General features: G+C 44.0%; 2 protein-coding genes across 2 annotated transcripts; both read right to left on the reverse strand.

Annotated features, from left to right (window-relative positions):
* Positions 1 to 7015: 7015 nt before the first annotated feature.
* On the reverse strand, positions 7016 to 13098 carry LOC101784576 (fumarate hydratase 1, mitochondrial). Its single transcript, XM_004984384.3, has 17 exons — positions 12822 to 13098; positions 12550 to 12667; positions 12042 to 12191; positions 11648 to 11758; positions 11482 to 11565; positions 10564 to 10662; positions 10418 to 10468; positions 10296 to 10345; positions 9797 to 9878; positions 9314 to 9408; positions 9157 to 9223; positions 9005 to 9055; positions 8305 to 8400; positions 8044 to 8142; positions 7930 to 7959; positions 7769 to 7834; positions 7016 to 7454 (listed from the first exon to the last, which is right to left on the reverse strand). Exons 1-17 carry the CDS (start codon positions 12974 to 12976, stop codon positions 7368 to 7370), a joined length of 1491 nt encoding a protein of 496 aa, XP_004984441.1. The 5' UTR covers positions 12977 to 13098; the 3' UTR covers positions 7016 to 7367.
* A 1263-nt stretch (positions 13099 to 14361) lies between these two features.
* Positions 14362 to 17308, reverse strand: LOC101784978 (alanine--glyoxylate aminotransferase 2 homolog 3, mitochondrial). The gene is made up of 9 exons (XM_004984385.2): positions 16964 to 17308; positions 16391 to 16621; positions 16107 to 16277; positions 15863 to 16006; positions 15558 to 15737; positions 15227 to 15452; positions 15000 to 15113; positions 14823 to 14909; positions 14362 to 14726 (listed from the first exon to the last, which is right to left on the reverse strand). Exons 1-9 carry the CDS (start codon positions 17165 to 17167, stop codon positions 14683 to 14685), a joined length of 1401 nt encoding a protein of 466 aa, XP_004984442.1. The 5' UTR covers positions 17168 to 17308; the 3' UTR covers positions 14362 to 14682.
* Between the last annotated feature and the right edge of the window lie 561 nt (positions 17309 to 17869).

A 17869-nucleotide genomic window follows, 5' to 3' on the forward strand; every position in this document is an offset into this window, starting at 1 on the left:
AAGAAACACGCATCAAATAAGCCATAATGCCACATAAACAAATACAAATGGTACACCACTACAGTGCACTAATCAGGATGAGCTCGTGGATGAAGCTTTGCATTACGCTGACATGCTGGCTTCTTGCGGAAACAAAACAAATTGAATGCAAAAAAAAAAAAAGATTAGGGTGGAGAAAGAGGTCTAGGGTCTTCTCCACATCCTGGCTTCTTGCACGGAATCAGAGAAAATTGGGTAAAAGTAGATTGGCCGGAGGAGAAGGAAGTTTAGGGTCTTCTCTGAAGAATCTTTTTTTAACTATTGAAACTGTGGGGTCCATGAACAGTAACAAAGCCACGAGAACTTGCCTAGTCCAGTAGCTTTAATATAGAGTAGTCAATATGGGGGCTTTTATGCAAATAATCGGATCACGATCATTCATCACGATCCAAATTAGGGATTATATGTAAAAAACTAGGGTGTATTTTGCAAATATTCGGATCGCGATTAAAATCAGGGGTTATTTAAAAAATTTAGGGGCATTTTTTTTAAATCTTGGACGGAATCCAATCCTCCGCCGCCGATTGCCAGAGTGCCGCCCGACGCTAGCTGTCCCTTGGTACCTCTTTCGTCCTTCTTCCTACCTCGCACCCACCCCCGATTGCGTGGATCGACGTTGTCCGGAGCCTCAAGGAGCGGTTGGTGTTTGGGTGGGGCTTTGGGTGGACAAGAGATGCAGACGCTCCTCTGCTTCATGCTGTCTGCGGCTAGCCGGAGCGGCATGTATGGCGGCACCTCGCTCCGTCCATCCCTTGCTTCCATACCCTTGCTCCTCTCCTGCAATGAAGCACCTGCGTGCATCTTGCCATGACCATGCCTCTGAACCTGGGTAGGCAGGCATTACAAGTTTGCAACCTATGAACCAAGATTCTCTCACTGCAACTGTTGATGCAACTATTAATGGTTAAAATTGGCAGAACTGGACGATCAGGTCTCAGTTATTAGGACCAGATCGGACATTGAACCGGTCAAATGCTCGGTTCAATGGTTCATTGGTCCAACCAGTTGAACCACCTGTTTAAAGCGATTCAAATAGAGTTAAGTTTTCATCCATACCTGTGGTGGTTAGTTCGTCCACCCAAAATGCCCCTACCAAGGTTCAAACCCCATCTCCTACCCAATTTTGCTAGAATTTCCCACCTCGTCGCACCCCTGTCCACCATTCTCTTGCTCCCACGCGGAAATCCTATTCTTCTCTCATTTCCATAGTATGTCCACCATTCTCTCGCTCCCACGCGGAAATCCTATTCTTCTCTCATTTCCATAGTACGAGGAGGCGTCCTAGCTGGCCTGCCAAGCCTAGGGCAACCCAAGGTGTGCTTGCCCTAATGGGGTCCCTCCCGAGCAGGCGTTCGTTGGATCTTCGCCGAGCTCCGCGATGAAACCGGTCTAACCGACCTGTGCAGAGGAGCAGTAAGGAGCCCCTTCATGCGCCGCATGTTCGAGTGCTTTTCATGTGTTAACCCTAGATTTGCACCAACACATTTTGACGACTCCGTTGGGGACTGAAGAATCTGGCCGTCATGGCTGATCCATCAAACCCTAGCAACATAATGTCATGTAAAGAATTTTGTATGGAATATTGGCAAGAATTCGATCTGGCTACTGAAAAGTTGCTTCTATCATGTTATTGTCTAACTGATCAAGGAGTCGTCAAGATAAAGGAGTTGCAGCCGCCATCCACCATCGGCACATTGAAAAAGATGCAATCCTCAGGTACTTTATATGATGCTCTATCCGACTTTGTGAATTTTTATCTCAAGTCCCTGATTGATAAAGAGGATAGTTCAGATTCAATTCATGTTAGTCAAAAGTCGGCTATTGAAAATCCAGCTAATGCTATTGTTGATCCTTGCAAAAATTCACCAGCTTGTGATGTTGTTGTCAAGAAACAAGTCGGCAGTCTCAAGCCGAAGTTGTTGACCCAAAATCCACTAGCAAGAGCATAGAGACTATATCTAGTACTTCAACACTCGGGGGCAACAAAACAAAGGCAAAGGTACCGGTTGTGCCGTAGCCGGTCAGACCGGTTTGCAAACCGGTCTGACCACTTCTTCTAGGGTATCACAAAATAAATCAAAATCAAAGATGGTTAAACCTAAGAAAGTCGAGATTGGTGTTTGGAAAAACATTGAATCAAAAGACCGTCATAAGATGAAAAGGAAAAGCTGAAGCCAAATAAGAAGCTTCCGGCTAAATCCTCGGAACAAAAGGATATCAAATATGTTAGTCGGTCTAAAAATTTCGAGCACTCGAAATCTTTTCTAAGATAGAGGTTCCACGATCAAAATCGGCAATGGAATTGTGTTTTGATCCAATTTTAGCGCCAACAGCAACGAGCCGAGGCCGCGAGGCGTTGCATCGTTATTTCAGCCTCTGCATCGGTGGCCGCAGTAGTCGAGGAAGAGCGCCATGCGCCCATGCCTTCCTCGCCCCTCGCCGTCGCCTGCGCCAACGGTTCATGCACGGTGGGTGTTAGGCTTGGGCTCTGAACCAACTAACTGAAGGAAAGACAGGCATGACGCAGACCCGGAAGAAGACACGGCCTCGCCGTCTCCGCGGCGGCGCGGAGGACGGACTTTGTGCGGGGCAGCGCGGGATCTGAGGCGGCGTCCTCGAACATGAACTCGCTGGCGGCGTGGTCCACCTTGTTCTGGTACACGCATTTCGCTGCTCGCCACCATGGCACCTCCGGCAGAGTGCAGTTTCAGGCAGGCGCTTGCAGGGTCCTCACAGGTTCTGAACAGCAAGCTAACAAATTCTTGTTCGATTAACAAGAGGTGACTGCCCAATTCAGTAGCTAGCTGAGGGGCTTACGAAAATTCTTTAAGGAATCTAGCAAATCCAATCAGTACTAGATTAAGTAAAGGTAAATACGGAGAATCAGTGAACACATCACAATTCCTGCAGGCATTGAGAAGCAACTTGCTCTCGCTATAATCCTTAGGGCTTATTTGGATAAAAAAGGATTGGAGTGGAACTGATGGATTGTAAAATGAACTAATTTCCCCTTCAATTCTTCCTATATTCCACCTCAATCCACTACTTGATACATCACGTCGTTGCTGTGGGAATTTAGGACCAAAATTTGAAATGCTTTGGATTACTCACAAGTCAAAGTTACCTCTTCCGTTCATGTCCATCCACCATCTGTCTAAGGTACTAATCAAACCCGCCCATATAGTGGATATAGTTGATCCTGAACAAATCATTCTGTTTCTGTTTCCTTTGATTCATGCCAGAATTAAATCATTCTGTTTCTTTTTTTAGCGAAATTCTTCACGTTGCGGCCGCGGCCCAGGGAAATTCATGCTTGCTTTGCTTGTTTTTCTGCACGGCCTTGATGGGCCGTGAGATGGGCTTCCCCAACACCTCTCTTGCGTGCTTACTGCTTAGCCAGCTTTTTCATGCCTGGTTTGTTTGTCTGGGTTTGAAGCATTTCCATGCACGCAAGCCTCTCAAGCCTCTCTCCGATGTCGCTAAACTGATCCGAGGTACAGGATGGCCATCGAACACCTCTCAAGCCACCACACTACCGCTCATCTTCTACCAAAGGAAAGGATATGATGCCTGTCTCACTCGCCGGCTCCACCTCCACCATCAGTGGCGCACTGTCTCACGTCGCCGGATCCAGCGACCACCATGCCGCCGAATTGTAACACCCCCGGCCAACCGGCGGTCAGCCCCCCGCCCGCCGCCGGCCTGTGACGATCCTAGGAGGTTCACAGGATAACTAGAGGTTGTAGCCGGTGACACGCACGGCGGGGGGAGCACGGCGGCGCTATCTCGAGCAAGACAAGGAGGAAGGAGAAGATAGGGTTCAGCTTTAGCTGTTTGTTCTCTGATGCCTTACCCATCGCGAGTACAGTGTATGTAGGCACTGCCTTAGCAGGCCCGGTCAATGGGGTCGTCGGCCCGATAGACGGCACACAGACCCAGCTAGCCTATTACATGGCCTCTAGCCCAGTGGAGCGTACCCTGGTTGTGACATTCCCTCCTTAAGTTGCATCTCGTCCCCGAGATGTCAATGCAGGACACTGCTGCTGTATCGTGGACAGCTTCTCCCATGTGGACCATTCTGGTGGCATGTTGTCCCACTGAACCAAAACAAAAGGAACAACTGAGTTACCCACAGTTGGAGTCGAGATTCGATTACCTTGCATGGTTTTGAAGCAGTGTCAGGCAACAACATCGGTAGATGATGATCAGTACTGATGGTAGTATTCGGAGGCAGGGCTCTTTTCAGTTGAGAGACATGAATAACTGGGTGGATTTTGCTCTCTTGTGGAAGCTGCAACTTGTAGGCAACCTTGCCCACCTTCTGGAGTATGAGATATGGGCCGAAGTATTTGTAGGACAGCTTGTTACTGGACCTCCGAACGACTGATTGCTAGATGTGTGGTTGTAACTTGAGATAGACCCGATCACCTACTGCAAACTCTCGCTCTTGGCGATGTTTGTCAGCTTGCACCTTCATTCGCTGTTGAGTTCTTTGCAGATTCTGCTGAATCACTTGCATCATGTTTGCAAATCCACAGAGACGCATGTATCCCTTGCTGACATGCCAAAGTGTCTTGGAGGTTGACCATATAAGACTTCAAATGGTGTCTTGCCATGAGCAGAATGGTGTGTTGTGTTGTACCAGTACTCTGCCAATGCTAGCCACTCTGACCACTTAGAGGTAAGTTTCCAAGAACTGGTTGAGGCGCTCTGTTTGCCCGTCAGTCTGTGGGTGATAGGCCGAACTCATGTTGAGTGTTGTTTCAGACAATCTGAATAGTTCCTTTCACAATGTGCTAGTAAAAACTTTGTCCCTGTCTGAAATAATGACTTGGGGCAACCCACGTAACTTGTAGATGTGATTCAAGAAGTGATTGGCTACAGACAAAGCTGTATAAGGATGTGACAATGGGATGAAGTGAGCATATTTGGATAGTTTGTCTATGACCACTAGGATTGTGTTGTAGTTTTTGGACTTGGGCAGGCCTTCAATAAAGTCCATACTGATTGTATGCCAGGCATTTGGTGGTATGGGCAGAGGATGTAGTAAACCTGGGAGTCGATTATGCTCAGGTTTTGCTTTGGAACATACCTCACAAGCAGCTATGTATTTCCTGATGTCTTCCTTCATCCCATTCCAGGCAAACAGTGCTTTGATCTTGTGATAGGTGGCAGTAACTCCACTGTGTCCTCCCAAGCCACTACTGTGAAGAGCTAGCATGATGGCTTGATGTGCCTCAGAGTGCTTTCCCAGCCAAATTTTGCCCTTTATATGATCAGTCCATCCACTAATGAGTAACCCTTGTCATTGGTTCCAGTTACAGCTAGTTCAGTCAGGAGGACTTTTGCATCTGGGTCCTATTGGTAACCTTCTATCACCACTTCCAGCCACTTTGGTGTGCTAACTGACATTGCTGATAGCACCTCAGAATCTGTCTACCTTGATAAAGCATCTGCTGCTTTGTTGTCTAACCCCTTTTTTATGTCACCTCGTATTGTAGGCCCAAAAGCTTGATGAATGCTTTTTGTTGTACTCCATTCTCTAGCTTTTGCTCTCCTAGATGAACCAAACTTTTATGGTCTGTCAATATTGTGAACTCCTTGTGTTGAAGATATGACTTCCATTTAGTTACTACCAAGATCACTGCTAGGCATTCTTTCTCATATGTCGACATGGCTTGAGTTTTTACACCTAGTGATTTGCTATGGTAAGCTATTGGATGTCCTTGCTGCATCAGGACAGCACCAATTCCAGTTGCAGATGCATTAGTTTCTATTATGAACTCCTTGTTGAAATCAGGCAGAGCCAATACAGGAGCAGATGTGAGAGCTTGCTTAAGTGTTTTAAAACATTGTTGTAGTTGTGGGGTCCCGACAAATGGGATATTTTTCTTGAGCAAGTTGTTTAACGGTCTGCTTAACACACCATAGTTTCTGATGAACTTTCTGTAGTATCTTGATAATCCTAGGAACCCTCTTAGTTGCTTGACATCCTTGGGTGTAGGCCAATGTTGTACAGCTTGGATTTTGTTTGGGTCGGTAGCTACTCCCTGACCTATATGTCCCAAGTATTCAAGAGTTGTCTGGGAAAAGGAGGACTTGGATTTCTTTAGCAGAAGTTGATGTTGCTGGAGGATATCAAATACAGCCTGAAGATGTTGCTTATGCTTTTCAAATCACTGTATATTAGAATGTCCACCGCCTCTTCCTCTCCTCTTCGTTCTGCTGCTCGCGCTTCTCCCGTCGCCTCCAGCGGCGGTGGCGGTGGCGGACGGCCCGCCCGCTTGGGAGGCGCTCCGCGGGGTGACGGGCACATGGCATCAAAATTTTATTTCGATTATACCATTGAATTTGTTACAATAAAATCTTCCAAACAAAATCCACTTGACTATATTTGGACATATTTTTTACTAATATTTTTTATCAAATTGACATTTTCTAACAGGCATGTACATCCGGAAGAAATTATACGAACTCATGGAATAAAATAGTTTTAACTTACGGAAAAAAATATGCATCGAACAAATTATACAAATTCACGGAATAAAAAAGTTGAATACATCGAATAAATTATACGAACTAACGGAACAAAGGCGTATACCCTAAAACAAATTATTTGAAGCCATCAAACAAATTACAGCACTGCTAGCGCCTAGACATCCGTTACAACATCAAAATAAAACATCTACAACATCGAAAATGTATAGTTGTAACATCGAAATATGCAAAAAAAAAATGACTACATCGTTCAACTCTAGGATAGAAAATTCCCGTTGCAACATGAACCTTATGTTTCATGCAACATTCACCGTGAAACATGCAGAAATAATAATTACAACATCAATGCTTAACTATTGGAACGTATGTTGAGCGGTCCGATTTTTTTAAAATTTTGAACATCTGTTGTGTAGCATTACCGAACAAATTATACAAACTTACGGAACATATTATAAAAAGTTCTCGAACAAATTAGAACTTATAGATCGTGACCATATATCCAATATTATAATATATTATTGTGAATGTATAGGTTTAAATATAAGAAAGTTGTTCCGACGTCAAAGAGAGAGAGAGAAAGAGAAAGCATCTCTTCCAATTAATCAAAGTACACTTCTCCCTATTTTAACACGAATGAATATTGTCTTCTCAGGCACCATGGGCCGTACAAAATCATGTCTCCAATGGGGTGAGGAACTAACAATGATTTGAAACTTGATTTGCTTTATTTACGGTTAGGCCAGGATCATGAATTCTGACACCACAGGCAACCACTGAAACTCTGATGTGGCAGCATGAATGCTTCTAGAAACATAGCTAGCATTGGGTTATCAATCAGAAGGGCCAATCATTTTCTCTGGGACAACGAGCTCATGGAATTCTTCTTCCGTTAATACTCCAAGGTCTAATGCAGCTTTCTGAAAAAAGAAAAGGAAAAAATGTCAGCGTATTATACCTTGGAAAAAAGTTTAAAGCATGCAAATCAACGCAAATTAAAATTTTCATGATCATACAATAGCATTAACAGGTAGCCTAAGAGGATAAGAGTAGGCAAGAAAATGAACATATATCACAATTAGTGTCCTGAACCAAATAAAAAGAATTGAATAGTTGAGATAACCCAACCAAGATACAAACTTAAGCTGTGTACACATCACCTAAAGTTAAAAGAGCAAATATTAATACTACAGAGCAAGGCCAAAGCAAACAGAAACAAATAAAACAAGATCACCTTTAATGTGGTTCCTTCTTTGTGAGCTTTCTTCGCAACAGCTGCAGCATTGTCATAGCCAATTTTCTGCATCCATTCAATAATTCAGCAAGATTCACAAGTGTTTACGGCAAAAAAAAAAAAAGGAAGAGGTAACTGATGCAAGGTTGCATTTTACTTACAGGGTTCAAAGATGTCACCAACATCAGAGACTGGACAAAAATGTAGAGAAATTAGTAACACACCTTGTATAGAAAATAAATGCAAGTGTCCTAGTATTTTAGATGGACCGTTACCTCATGCAAAAGTTGTGAAATTCTCTTATGGTTTGCTTGAATACCCCTGACACAATTTTTCTCGAAGGACACAGAAGCATCCCCCAACAATCTCAATGACTGTTCATAAAAGGAACAGTGAACAGGTTAAATCATAGAATGATTGCTGTAATATAAGGCTAAAGTTACAAAATCAGTTAATCACAGTAACAATATAAGGCTGCTCAAACAAAAGTTCCAATACTAGTTAAGCATATTTAATTACTGAAATAGACACCATACTCGAAGTAATCCGGCTGCAATCATTGGCTTGAAAACATTCAGTTCAAAATGCCCATTCGCACCACCAACTGTAACACCAACATGATTACCCATAACCTGCAATACCACAAATCCAAATGTTCAAAGATTAGATGCAAGTAATGCATACGCTAAAAAGAAGGATAAAGGCACCATGGATCAGTAGCAGTCCCAGTCAGGTGTAAAGAATCATGGCTTATTTGCGGAAAGTAAGGGTTAAGGACTCCTCATATCAGCATACTCCATTTATCTGGCATACTATATTGGCAGCCTTCGATTGTATTAACACAATTGTTTGTCAACGGTGATATTCAGATGGTCAGGTTTCTCATCTGATATTGAGTTTTTGAAGTAAGGACATTGCATAGACTAATCAAATGACTCAGATTTACTTGTGTTTCCTAGAAATAATGAGAACCACTGAGCTCTAGAAAGTATTCTGTCTAACTAGGCAACACAGAGAGAACAAAAGAGGAAGATAATAGAATAAGTTAATATCATAATTCATAAATATATATGACCAGAGGAATGGCCTGGCAACCAATGGGATATAAATGCATTTTAGATAAGCGATAGCTGTCCATCAACAGCATAGAGCAAACAATAAAATCATGTGTCTTTAAAATACAATAAGGAGGTTAGATTATATATATCATGAGTAAATAAAGCATGATTCATGTACCTGAGCGCAAACCATGGTCAGAGCCTCACACTGTGTTGGATTAACTTTTCCCTGCAACATAGTTGAAGCTGGAGTTTTACAATGGTGTTTCAATTGAAAATATGCTAAAACAACCACAACATATGAACATAATACATCAACAGTCTCCTTACAGGCATAATGCTGCTCCCAGGCTCATTTTCTGGCAGGATTAGTTCACCAAGTCCGCAGCGAGGGCCACTGTGATTTTATTGGAAATATTAAGAGCATGCCCCAAAATACTAGAAAAGATTATTTGTCATGAGAAAAGAAAAAGATTGGAATAATGACCTTCCCAGCAAGCGTATGTCGTTTGCTATCTTCATAAGGGATGCAGATATTGTGTTCACAGCACCACTGCTCTCAACAAAAGCATCATGTGCTGCCTACTTGAGGAGAAAAGAAATGATGAGAACACATAGTGACGAAATAATAGAAGATAGACAAAACAATAAAAGGATATAAATGAAAAGTTAGCAAGATGATAAAATCAAAATCCAGGTTTAAGTCCATTATCCAAGCAAGAAAAGGATAGTTCATTATCAAAGTTGTTAATATACAGAGAGCAAAACCCAACAACTAGCATCAAATAAAACATTTGAAAGTGATCTGCACTAGAAAACAGAAAATGCATTAGTCAGTTGGTTTTGGTTTGCAAATATAATTTTTTGTTTTCCGAGGCAACATTAATCACCAAATGCCCCTATTGATTGCTAAGCACCAACACTTTCCTTGTTTAATGTGCAAATAAGGCTTATACATGCAACTACTAACCAAAGCTTCAAACTTGTTCTCTGCTGTCACAAAGGGTAGATTTGTTTCTTCAGCCACTGCGGCGGCAATTTTGACATCAAATCTGAAAAGATTGATACAAATTAAAATGTTTAAGAAATGGCATGAAGAAATATAGACTAGTAATGCAAGGAACTAATGTTCTGTTTAATGATATCCTAAATCAAATACCGTGACAAATATAGGGAAGAAAAACATTTCAAATTGTAGATGGTACTCAAACCAGTACTTTTAATCCACAAACAACATATGTAAATGGAGGAAAAACTAGAAAAAGAAACTATATAGTAATGGAACTAACTTGAACAAACAAATTAATCTGGAATTGGCATAAAATGCTAGATGACAGGTTTACATGGATTATCTTCCCCAAAACAAGAGCATTAAAAAATTTGAGAATCTAGAAGAGAACAAAATAAAATTTTAGTTACTAATAGGAATTGATGTAGACAAACTATCTCAAACACAAATTTGAAATTACCCTTTCTTAGTGTTCAAGCCAGTTCCAACTGCAGTTCCACCTTGAGCAAGCTGCAAATCAAAGCAAATGATCGGTACGTAATCATTTGAGAAGAAAACTAAAATTAGGATAATTCCTAATACCTGGTACATCCGAGGTAATGTACAATTAATTCGGTCAATTCCATATTTGACCTGCAACAAGAGTTTAAAATAGTTCGCAAGCCTATCTGTTAATCTAAAGTGCATGGCAGTAATGAGACAACAAAAAATGCTGCAACAAATCCTACCTGTGTAGTGTAGCCACTGAATTCTTGGCCAAGAGTCAACGGGGTGGCATCTTGGGTATGTGTACGTCCGATTTTAATTATGTCAATAAACTCAACAGACTGCACAGTGAGGTTAGCAAATTCATGAGAACAGTGTACTTACTATATAATATATGGAGATATATACTGTGTCCTACAGCTACTGTTCATTTTACCGGTTTCAGTATGTGCGTCTTTCAATCTTATCAGTTATTTTAATATTTATTCATCATTTGTTCTATTTTCAAGAGAAATAACATAATATAAGTTCTGAGATCACAAGTTAAAATGCTTATATAGTATATCTCAACTGATAACGGAAGGTCAATCCATCAGGGAAAAAAATTAGGTTCTGAGTCAATTTATGAGCAATTCGGATTAACCAACAGATGAAAAGAACACTAACGTAAAAGGCATATGTACATTATAAATAAGAAAATTGGTCTCAAGTGATCACATAGGTATGTGGTACCTCATTGGCACCTAATTATTGATGTGAACTTAAATCAATGAAAGTACTGCTACTAACTTTTGCTCTATAAGACTCTAACGGACTGCTACAATGCTTGTATGAAACTATGAAAGTTAGCAGCCACTTTGTAATATTTGTGCGCAAGTAATGCCAAAATATTAAGGGAGAACAAAAAGGTTCTAGACAAATTTCCAAATTTATAATGTTTTTATCTTGAATCTGAATCCGTAATTAACAGGCACAAATGTGCAGTAGAATAGCTGACAATTCCTGGAAACTTTTGAAGGCAGTTCAGCAGTTTGTGATTTAAGAAGCAGACTAACACATATTGAAGCAAAGCCTAGTCAAAAGGGTCATAATATAATTTATATAAAAGGCAATTGACAGCATAATAAAAGTTCACATGGAAGGAAAGACGAAAATAATACCTTTGCGTGAAGTGAATCATGCAACTGTTGCAAACTTGGGATAAACTTTGAATTGATCTCAACAGCTGCTGCTATATGCATAACCTGGAAATGTCAACAACATGAACAATAAACATCTGCAGAGTGGAGTGTATTGAAATGAAGATAAATAGCTGTTAAAGCTTACAGTGGGAAATGTATCATTCGAGGATTGTGACCTATTCACATGGTCATTAGGGTGTACAAACTTGCCACCACGCTTGTGTCCAAGAATCTCAGCTGCCCTATTTGCAATAACCTAATTTGGGAAACAGATCATAAGCAAATATGACACAGAAGCAAAAAAAAAATGATTACACAACAATATAACTTAGAATTAGCTTAACAGAATAGCTTGCATACAAATAATGAACAAGGCAGCATATGGGGATAGGTTTAGTTGCTGTAGTGTGTGGACAGTAAAACTTAACTTTTCACACCTTAGCTGGGATTATTATTTAGAACAACAGTTGTGTTACTTTAAAATTAACATGTTCAATGCAATATTTGGCATAAATGTATTGTATGAGTACTGCGTCAACCTCATTGGCATTCATGTTGCTTTGTGTGCCACTGCCAGTTTGCCAGATAACAAGTGGGAAGTGATCATCCAACTTTCCCTCTGCGACCTCCTCAGCTGCCTGCATTATTGCCTTGCCTATTGTTGGATCAAGGCCATACTCCATATTCACCTTCAAAAGTCAAAAGAAAAAGTTATACATATACATGATACTTGCAACCTAAAAACTAAGTAAGTGAAAAGGTGGAAGTATATAGAAAAATAGTCCTTTTGACATTGTACTAAGTGAAACAAAGTATAAGCTGTAGTGAAACTAACTGTCATCTTAAAGTCCAAAATACAATCACACCACTCAATTGTCTATTAGGAGAAAAGCAAGTTCGGGCACATCATGTGTTGCTCATTGCAACCATTCCTTACATGATATAGAGAGATAGCTTTTTCAAGCTTGCAGTGCCCTACACGTACAAGCAACCAAATCGCATCTATCCTCCACGCGCAGAAAATTAAAAAACGGTTTCGCTTTATACCTTAGCGGCGCACTTTTTGAGCACACCAAAGGCGCGGATGATGGGCACGGGCATCCGCTCGCGCTCGCCGCCAATGTCGAAGTTCTGCAGCGACCTCTGCGTCTGCGCGCCCCACAGCCTGCCCGAAACAGAACACGGCAACCGAAAACGTCAGATCAACCGCAGCAGCATGGATGCTGCTGCCGCGACACAAGCAGATCAAAACAACGCGCGACGAACTAGATCAGACGAACGAAGCCGTTAGGCATATACGGGAGGAGGGAACCACGCACTTGTCATTGGGGACCTGGATGGGGCCGAAGGTGTCGCGCTCCTCGCGGAAGCCGGTGGAGATCGGGCGGGTCAGCGCCGGCCGGAGGAGCAGCGCGGCCGCGGCGGCCGACGGCGATCCGGACACGCCCGCGAGGCGGCGCAGGGCCATCGCCATCTCGGGATGCTTCTCTGCTAGGTCAGCTGCGTGCGCGGCGCGTGGAGGAAGCGGCGGCTGGTGATTGGGGGAGGGGAGACGGGGGACGGGAGACTGGGAAAGAACGAAAGAGGGAGGAGGGGGCGGCCGGGCGGGTGACGGGGAAAGAGAAACAGAGAAGGGGAGGGGGTTTAATGGGCTGATCTCGCGCGTGTGTTCTGCATCGGGTGGTGGAAAGTGGTTGAGGGGCTGCCTAGCTGGAAAAGTTGGATCTGATTGATTGGCCTTGCTCGCGGAACGCTGTTTCGGTCTGGAATGCCGATGGTCAGCAAAAATGCTCCCATTACGTTGACATGTCAAGTTAGCTTTAGACGTGTCTACGTTAAGATTCTTGTTCAACATAACTAACAAAAATATTAGTCTCGCGGAAAGATGTTGAACCATATAAAGTTGTGAGATCACAATCGTCCAACACATGCTAACGCACCTAGCGCGCTCTCTCTCTCTCTCTCAAACGGAAGAGAGATTCAAATGGTTTGGAGAGTCACCTAGTCTTCCTAACAAACTTGGCAAGGCGAGCGATTTGACCTCTAAAAACTTTGTTGATATATTGTGAAACTAAAATTCAAACTGGTTTGGATGCTTGACACGAGCATTGAGTCTTGGAGTCCCAACCACACGTTGTCTATTGAACTTACCCTTTGATGGATATATAGAGGTCTACTACTACTTTTTTTTAAAAAAAGGGAGCATATTATAGCCATTAGAGACATTATCTATTATGCTATCTACAATAACTAGCAGACAAGCTTTACGCCTTTACTACTAGACATGACTTTGAGATACAACAATCATGCTACTGCCTCTATTCCAAATCATATGTATCTAGATATAGTGTATGTCCAGATGCATAATAATATTTATAAATCTAAAAAAGTTAAAATGAACTACAGTTTGAAACGGAGGGAGTACATTTTTGTTGTTGGTCTTTGTACGTGTTGCATTGCAAGTCTAGTGCGTAATGGGAATATTCCACGATCCTGATGGGTCTTCTGTTATGGGCCGGGTCAAAACAATGCTCTCGTAGCTTATACATACTGCATGTGCAATTAAAATGCCGATGGAGGATATTTGGAACTCAAATGGCACGCCTAAAAAGGTTAGGACTCAAATATGCATTCTAAGAATTTTGGGACGCAATATTACATTGTATGACAACTTGAAGGATTAGTTGCATTTTACTCGATGCCAAAAATAGCATTAGTCTTGCCATCACCACACCCACCTGGTCTAGTTTTTTTTCCACGATCGTGCCTTAGCACGTATTTCATTAAAAGGAGACACTTGGTCTAGTTAAATAAGTACGGCGAATTCAATAAGTACCACGAACTATCGCCACACGGAAATAGAATTCAAAATGAGTTCAAAGTTTTAAATGATAACTGATTGCTAATAGGAAGTTCAAACTGGACCGCTCCATATCCCTGGCGCGTTACATGGCAAACATATCTAAAACAATTGCAACAAGCCAACCTTGTCTACTTTGGTTCATGAATCTCAGTTTCATGATTTCTTCTCTCCAGGAATTACATACTGTAGATTTCACAGAGATAGACTGCAATCCAGTTACTTCAGGTAAACTCAGGTACAGCTGTTAAACGTTTGCAAGATTCCTTCCATACATACACCATCCCTTGCAAAGTCTGGGCCAGCTAGCGCTCAAAGGCTCAGAGCTTCGACAGCGCAACGTCCATCACTTCAACGAAGAAGTCTGCATTACTCGCCGCAGAGATTGAAAGCAATTAGCTCAAATGCTAGAGCTAATTTAAACTAATATTAAGGATTATAACCGAGTAGATTAACATACCAGCATCTTCCTTTGTGAAGCACAGAGGGGGTGTGATCCTGAAGACGTTCCCGTAGAACCCGCCTTTCCCCACCAAGACGCCCATATCTGAACAGAGGAAGCAACAACGTTTCATGTTCAAATTCTATTTGATTTCGAGGTTAAAGAATTTCTACTGCTCTATTGTAGATACATTACCTTTCATGTGTTCCATGGCGTGGCAGATCTCCTCTTTCGCCGGCGTCTTCAGCTGCCGGTCAGTCACGAGCTCTACGCCGAGCATGAAACCCGTCCCCCTCACGTCGCCGATGACTGCAAGAATAGAAGAGAACCAGCAATTGAGCGGGATTGTTGTTACTCCTTTCGAATTCTCTGTGGAACCGGCCAGCTCGCTCGATCGGTCAGACGAGATGCCGAGCACTCACTCTCGTGCTTCTCCTGGAGGCCACGGAGGCGGTCCTTGAGGTACGAGCCGACGACGAAGGCGTTCTCCTGGAGCTTCTCCTTCTCGAGCACCTTGAGCACGGCGAGCCCGCCCGCGGTGCACAGGGGGTTGCCGCCGAACGTGTTGAAGTAGCAGCGGCGGGTCAGCACCTGCGCGATCTCCGGCGTCGTCACCACGGCGCCCAGGGGGATGCCGTTGCCGATGCCCTGAAGAACATTATCGGTCCCGGTACGTCGTCAGGTTCAGAGCGAGCGCCGCTGGCACGGGAACAAGGAAGAGAATTAACTGAAATGGCGTGTCGGGCTATGTACCTTCGCCATGGTCACTATGTCGGGGACGACGCCGTGAGTCTCGAACCCCCAGAAGTGGCTGCCGACGCGCGCGAACCCCGCCTGGACCTCGTCGGCGATGCAGAGCCCGCCGGCCTTCCGGACCGTCTCGTACGCCAGCGGCAGGTACCCCGGCGACACCTCCACGATCCCACCGACACCCTGTGCTCACAAACAAATGACTTTATTAGCTTTAATTTGTTTAATTGTCACGGCATGACGTCCAGTTCCAGTTAATTTTGACACGAGAGCAGCAAGTACAGCGGCTGCGTCAGTTTGCCGCGCACCTGGATGGCTTCGGATATGAAGCCGGCGACCTGGCCGGTGGTGCCGAACTCGATGATCTCCTGCACGTCGCGCACGTACTTCTCAGCGTCGGAGCCGAAGGCGCCTCTGTAGGGGTCCGGGTTAACGGCGTGGTGCACGCCAGTCTTCAGCACCGCAGGTCATCAAACGAGATCAGAGAACGGCTTCCATTTCAGCATAAATTCAGTAGCATGACAGAACCATTGATGCATGTGCATGGCGTACCTGGATGACGTTGAACTTCCAGTTCTTCTGCGCGGTGGCGCCCATGGTGCCGGCGGCGTTCCCGTGGTAGGAGTTGCGGAGGGATATGATGTCGTGGGAGCCGGTGTACAGCCGCGCCATCAGGATGGCGAGCTCGTTCGCCTCCGTGCCAGAGTTGGTGAAGAAGACGACCTAGATATGTGAAGACAATTTTAAACGGCGTCGTCAAGAAATGGGCGGCGTTGCTAGACGGTTAGAAGCAGGGTCGGCGGCGCAGGACGCCAGCAGTCGTCGCGTTCGCGTACCTTAAGATCGCCGGGCAGCTTGGAGGCCAGCGCCTCGGCGAAGTCGGCGATGGCATGGTTGAGGTAGAGCACCGTGGAGTGCTGCAGGCGCCCGGCCTGCGCGGTGATCGCGTCCACGACGTCAGGGTGGCAGTGACCGCAGCACACGGTGGCGATGCCGGCGAACGCATCCAGGTAGCGCCGGCCGTGCTCGTCGTACAGGTACTGCCTCTTCCCCTCCACGATGTTCAGCTGCAACATCGCACAACACGCCAAAACTGTTGTTACTAGCTGTTAAGGCTGGTTACACCACACCCAGCCATTTTCCCTTTTTTTGGGGGGGAGGGTACAATCAGATCTCGTATAGACATTCCGATTATGTCTCTCAAAATCCACAAATTCCCAACATCTAATCCTAACAACCGGAAAAGCCTAAATAATGTGGCTAGACTTTGAAATTTGAATGCAGGGTGAAGAGAAAAGAAAGAGGAAAGCTAAAGCAGAAATACTCGAATGCCACAGAAATATGCTGCGGAAACGAAAGAATCGGCCGGCATGCACATGGATCTATCTACGTTGGTTGGATCGACGTACAGGCTTGGAGTAGAAGTGGAACAGGGACGGGCTGAGGTACTCGGCGCGCTTGCGGGCGATCTCGGCGGCGCTCGGCCCGTCGTAGGGCAGCGGCACGTGGTCGAACGCCGGCATTCTCGGCACGGCCGGCGCCGCCGCCGTCTCGGCCGCCGCGGCGAGCCGGGAGAACCTCCTCGCGAAATTCCTGGCCCCCTGCCGCATCATCGCCACGCGCCTGCGCCTATCGATCCACAGGATAATCCAAGAAACTAGTATCGGTTAATAATCCCCTCCTCCTCCTCCTCAAATCACGTCAACTAATCGCGATTAGTTTTTTCTTCTTCTCTTGGGCGCAGAGAAGAGGAGGGGAGGTGTGTGAGTAAATAGGACGACGAAGGGAGGAGGGGTTTATATGCCTGTGCAACAAACTGCAAAGCAAAGCTGCGAAAAAGGATTTGGCCTGCACTACCAATGACCAGCTTACACGTCGACATGTTTCGAAAATTTTTGAACCCATCTCAAATCTCAGGCGTGAAATCCGTCACGGATTTGCAAGATAGTATGATGGTGTGATTACCAGAATCAAAAGGTGTTATAGTTAGGTCCTGTTCGGATATTAGGGGGTAGTTTAGCCCCTGTTACATCGGATGTTTGATCTAATTAAGAGTATTAGCTAATTATAAAACTAATTGCACATATGGGGTTAATTCGCGAGACAAATCTATTAAGTCTGATTAGTTCATGATTTGATAATGTGGTGCTACAGTAATCATTTGCTAATGATAGATTAATTAGGATTACTCTCGCGAATTAGTCCAGAATTTCTGCAATTAATTTTATAATTAGTTCATGTTTAGTTTTTCTAATTAGCATCCGAACATTTCATGTGATAAGAGCTAAACTTTAGCTCTATGATCCAAACTCACA

The sequence above is a fragment of the Setaria italica genome, chromosome IX (genome assembly GCF_000263155.2).
Source record: "Setaria italica strain Yugu1 chromosome IX, Setaria_italica_v2.0, whole genome shotgun sequence".
NCBI lineage: Eukaryota > Viridiplantae > Streptophyta > Magnoliopsida > Poales > Poaceae > Setaria > Setaria italica.

Bases quoted from the DNA above. Each gene is read 5' to 3' on its own strand.
- LOC101784576 (XM_004984384.3), bottom strand. From the start codon at position 12,976: ATGGCGATGGCCCTGCGCCGCCTCGCGGGCGTGTCCGGATCGCCGTCG. The intron at 12,668-12,821 runs GTGCGTGGTTCC...TGTTTCGGGCAG, and splicing joins ATCCAGGTCCCCAATGACAA to GCTGTGGGGCGCGCAGACGC. The intron at 10,346-10,417 runs GTATTAGGAATT...TTTGATTTGCAG, and splicing joins CATTACCTCGGATGTACCAG to CTTGCTCAAGGTGGAACTGC.
- LOC101784978 (XM_004984385.2), bottom strand. From the start codon at position 17,167: ATGATGCGGCAGGGGGCCAGGAATTTCGCGAGGAGGTTCTCCCGGCTC. The intron at 16,007-16,106 runs GTACGCCATGCA...GCGGTGCTGAAG, and splicing joins GGAAGTTCAACGTCATCCAG to ACTGGCGTGCACCACGCCGT. The intron at 14,910-14,999 runs GTAATGTATCTA...TCCTCTGTTCAG, and splicing joins CGCCATGGAACACATGAAAG to ATATGGGCGTCTTGGTGGGG.